Source organism: Primulina tabacum, chromosome 14, assembly GCF_025594145.1.
Source record: "Primulina tabacum isolate GXHZ01 chromosome 14, ASM2559414v2, whole genome shotgun sequence".
NCBI lineage: Eukaryota > Viridiplantae > Streptophyta > Magnoliopsida > Lamiales > Gesneriaceae > Primulina > Primulina tabacum.
Window position 1 is genome coordinate 24,656,546 of NC_134563.1, and position 5,103 is coordinate 24,661,648.

The window sequence follows — 5,103 nt, forward strand, 5'->3', positions numbered from 1 at the left end:
TTTTCAACCAAATGATTTGAAATATGAGCATATACCTCTGGAACATGACTTGGATTCAAATCCAACTCCCTGGTCGGTTCTTCAGCAGCTGATTGTTCTGTCCGCAGAGCATGAGTCTCTTCTTGGCTCGGTAGAGACTCGTCATCCCCTTGATTGACGTTTTTTTCCTTCTTGGTGGCATAATGAGGTCCTACTGGGTTTGTCAAAAATCTAACTTCTAAAAATCACGACGATTATGGACACTAAATTTGATCATTCGTTATAGTCTCCTAAACTAATACAACACCAAAATGAAATAAAAGACAATAGAAATTGATGAAATAATCTCACAACATGATTGTATATCAACAAATCAATAGGAAATCATAAAAACATGAAAAATATAACAAAATAGTACTAGAATATGTACGAGAATGCTAAAATATGACTGGAAAAGCATGAAAAAGCTTGACTAAACTTTTGAGAATTCTGCAAAGAGTTGCTTGGAGTTGTGTGAGAGATTGTTGTGTGTTCTTCTGTATTGGCCGATTCCTCCCTTTTCTTCAATGTGCAGTGCGGTTTCTTCCACTCCCCACATGACTCATTATCTTCTCCCATTTTCTCCCACGATCTCCTTATCTTTCAAAGATCTCCTTGCTTGGACGTTATCTGCTTATTTAAATACACTAATGGGCCTCTTGTTTTTCTATATTAATTTAAACTTTTAGGCTTAGACAATTAATTGGGCCCAATTTAATTTTTTGGTGCAAATATTTTGTTTGGTGGAAACTATGACGTCAGGAACTCACGATGCCCTATGCAAGGTAATCCTAGAAAATGGGATAAGCATACTCATTGCAAATTAATTTTCCAGTCGAGTGTTAATGCTACATGAAAACCTCATACAGTTAACTCATGGTTCCTACATGTCGGGATTTAAGCACACAAGTGAATTTATATGAAATAGATTGGACTTTGGATCCAATTTGCACCATCCATTTACACCCCAACTTCTATGTAATGTAGACAATTGAATCATGTCTTGCACATCTATTGGTAATTCAAACGTGTATTTGGGTACAATGATGATCGGAAAAATCTAATTCACAATTTATTTGAATGCAAGAATGCCAGGAATATGATAAATGGCACTGCACAAATGTCATTTAAAGCACTAAAGCAAGAATTAGTTGACAAACATAAAAAGGGCCAGTTTAGAAATTTACTGTAATTTACTCACGGAGACTCATCCAGTATATCAATTACAGACAGCTAGTTGAGGAAGCAGTAATAAGATAGATACACAACAATATATTCAATCCATCAAGCAAATCATTATACATCTAATTTCAAAATCAAGAAAGTCTGCTCACAGGAGGATAAAAAAGGGAAGAAGAAGATGATGAAAAAGGGCCTCGTCTATAACAAAAACGATACCCGAGGACTACCGAGGCCATCAACTTCTATCATGGTAGCTTGAGTCGTTTAAATAAAACTATGAACGTATTATGACTGCATAACTTTATTTTGCTTAACAGAGGCTGTGGTTTTGAATGCTCGGCATTTCCATGTAGACGCTTCCTCAACAGACAACAAATTAAGCTTTTCTTGGGGGCAAGTTTGATCCCTGATGTTACAAAGGCTCAAGGGAAGTTTTTTCTGGTTGATTCTACCCCTTTTTTTACCGATACTATCCATTGATTCAGAAAAAGGATCTTTTAAAGGAAGTGTCTCCGCTTCATCATTTTTTAACTTGAAATGATCAGTCTTAATGGGTCGCCATTCTTCCCTATTACTCGCTCGTGGTTGGTCGTCTTTTTCAGATTTCGACAAGTTCAAATCTACCATAATAATGTCTATTTCTTTTATGGGACCTTCAGTTTTTACCTCTGCTACTACTCCATTACTATTGCTTGTAACTATAGAAGGTTTATTAGAAAAAAACGAGCTCTTCAGCTTCTTATGCTTGAGTAATATTGTATCAGAACCTGATGAGTTCTTCAAGATTCTTGGGGAGCTATTAATGACCTGATGCAACTTGTGGGCCAATTCCTCATCTGTTCTACAATTGGGCATCTCTTTGTTCTTACTGTACAATGCTTGAACAGGGACGTGCTTCTTCATCTTGTACTTTTTCAGACATTTTTCTTCATCAGCCATAGTGTCTGAAAGAATGTCGACAAGTTCCAAGGCAAGCTTAGCAGCAGCCATAGCCTTAGCCGCTTTCGCTGCCTTATATTCAGCATTAGCTCTAGCAGCCTCTGCAACCTTTGCAGCTTCTGTAGCAGCGATTCTTGAGGTTTCAACAATCCCCTCGATTGAAAGGTTAGAGTTAATCAACTGTGATCTCAACATGTTATTAAGATGGGAGTCACATTCGATCACGCCACTACTAGAAGTAGATGGCACATGGGAATTAACATTGGAATTCTGTCTCTTCAACTCGGCCAAAAGCCGCTTTCGAGGGGGCAAAAGCGAACCAGTATCCAAGTGATTAACATCACACGCATTCGCCTCCATTACCTTCTACGTCCACAATAAATGGATCAACCTAGCCAACTTTTACACTACAATTGACAAACGGGAAAATTCAAACTTCACTTCAAATAATCCTCAGTCACACAAATCCCGGATCACATTTTGCAAACTTCCCCCAACCCACAAATCGGATTAGCTTAGTTTCCCAAAAACGAACATAACACAAAATATCAAATATATGACAACAGAATCAGATATAACATAGAAAAATGTTCGCTTGAAAACAGGATCTTTCCAACACCAAAAATAAATTTAAAAAAAAATTATAATTTAAATGTATCGCGATATTACAGAATCATTCAAACAGATATAGCTACAAATTAAATTTCATAAATGATCAAAATATACGAATTAAGAACAGATTAGATGCAATCAAACCTTAAATCTCAGCAATCCCTGATCTCGTAAAGTTATATAGAGTTAAATTAGGGCCTCTAGTGGGATAAGATAATACTAGTGTTTCTACAGAAACCACGGATCTGTCTTAAAAAGTTAAGCGCCTACCATAAAATTCAAAGGCAGATTTCCTGTCCGATGATGACACAAAACAACCAATAGACAAATTATACATAGATCACAGGAGGAAACCTGATTTCCATTAATGTACCTTCAAAGCTCCGGAATAAAAAATCTACCCAGAAACAATGCGATTTTAAACAATTCATCCTCTGCATCCAGCGCTAAACTCTACCAAAATCCTGCAACAAAAAAAAACATTCATTTCTTCAAAAAAGAATTTCAAACCCTAAATTCATTCAATTCCCCCGTTTCCAATTTCCATTCGAATCAGTGAAACAACCGCGTACAATGAATCCGGGAACACGCGGCGCTCCTCCGTGGTTGAATCAACGAACGGCGAACAATGCCCCTTTGATCATATACGAGCACTTGAACTGGAATGATCCGTTCCGTTTATTAATATTTAGGGTACAAGTTCCGTAATTCTGGATAATTTCTCAGCTAATCCGGTGAAAGATTTGTGAGAAATTTGAAAACTGTGTGAGAACGATCAGCTATGGAGGATTGATTTCATTTCACCAACTTATTTTCAGGTAGTTTTTTTTGGTACGAAATTGCCCTCCAGGATGTGCTTGATTTTACCAAAAAACTGCCTCAGCATCTCCCTATTTATGTGAAAATTATTATTATTGCAACTGACAAAATATTAAGATAAATTGAATTTTACCCGCAGTATTCCATAATCACAAGATAATTAAAACACCATAAATAAATCGAACTTATTATTAAATTCAAATTGGAAGAAAGTCCCAATTTTTTTTAATATAAAAATTGAATTATCTTGGTATTTTAAGAGGTTACATTCAATCCACGTACTATAAATTGGATATTTTTTCTTGTTTTATTTGTCAAAGTACAGATATAAAATCGGACATTATTGATGTGGTATAGAATATTACTAACTTTGAATGAACCCTCGATCATGTAAGACTAAGAAAAAAAGTTACAGGACGAAGAACAAATTTGATTACTGAAAACTTCAAGCCTAAAATAGGTCAATTTATAAGATAATATTTATATTTTTTCTATAATAAATTTTTAAATCCCTTTTTATTTGTTTTTTGAATTTATAATATATAAATTCTTCTATTATCATATATTTAGGGCATCTCCAACCCAAGCAGCAAAACATAGTTCTTTTCTTATTTTTTTTTAATTTTTTTTGTTTTTTTAATTATGAATATTTATATTAAAAATTATAAATATTTTTTATATAATAATAATATTATTATATTAATTTATAGTTAGATAAATTAAAATATATATATTTAATAACTTATAAAAAATGAAATAAATAAAATAAAAAAGAATATTCCGAGAATATTCTTTTTTAGAGTAGGATTTGAAGTAGATGGGTTGGAGATGAACATTGTATTTGGTGCAGAAACTGCACTATTTTAGAGTAGAATTATTTTAAAATAGAGTTTTGGGTTGAAGATGGCCTTAAAACTTCATGTTAGAATTTCTGAATTCACGCCAAAGAAAACTTATAGTCAAATTGATTGCCACTGAGCAAACATTTAATTTGTTGGTGACATGTGTACTCGTTAACGTGCTTGTAAACTCTCTTATTCACAATGACTCATTTATATATTTTGGAAAATCTCGATGCAATTATCGTTAACTTTTTAATTTCAGTTACGTATTATTTTGTTACAGACAAGATACGAGTGTTTTCGCATTCGTAGTGTTTAGTTTGAGTTCTAAATTTTTTTTATACCTAAATATGCTTATGTAATCGTAAGCTTTGAATTTGTTATTCTTTTATTGTTATTATATAATTTATTATCAAATTTTAAAAGCCGAGTATGTCTCTAATAAAGTGTTATGATACTCATTGAAATTTTAAAGTTCGGTTCCAGCAGGTGATAGCAGTCCGAATACAGACCACGACTTTATTCTAGGCCTGAAATCAAGAAGGGGACCGTTAGAAGAACCCTTCCGACATAACCCCTCTGACGCTCAAGTCAGAGACTGAGAATATATAATGAGAGAGCATCTAAGGGTGCTGCTGAAAGTCAATATAGTGAATGAATAGTTAGACTCTCAAATATGGTATTTATAGGA

At 33.9% G+C, this 5,103-nt stretch overlaps 1 protein-coding gene across 2 annotated transcripts; it reads right to left on the minus strand.

Moving 5' to 3' along the window:
• Positions 1 to 1,169: 1,169 nt before the first annotated feature.
• LOC142524666 (uncharacterized) lies at positions 1,170 to 3,598 on the minus strand. 2 transcript variants are annotated; one of them, XM_075628721.1, is made up of 3 exons: positions 3,324 to 3,598; positions 3,125 to 3,215; positions 1,170 to 2,546 (listed from the first exon to the last, which is right to left on the minus strand). In XM_075628721.1, exon 3 carries the CDS (start codon positions 2,497 to 2,499, stop codon positions 1,486 to 1,488), a length of 1,014 nt encoding a protein of 337 aa, XP_075484836.1. In that variant the 5' UTR covers positions 2,500 to 2,546; positions 3,125 to 3,215; positions 3,324 to 3,598; the 3' UTR covers positions 1,170 to 1,485. The 2 variants fall into 2 exon arrangements, with proteins under 2 accessions (XP_075484836.1, XP_075484834.1); XM_075628719.1 differs by having other exon boundaries at positions 3,125 to 3,598.
• Between the last annotated feature and the right edge of the window lie 1,505 nt (positions 3,599 to 5,103).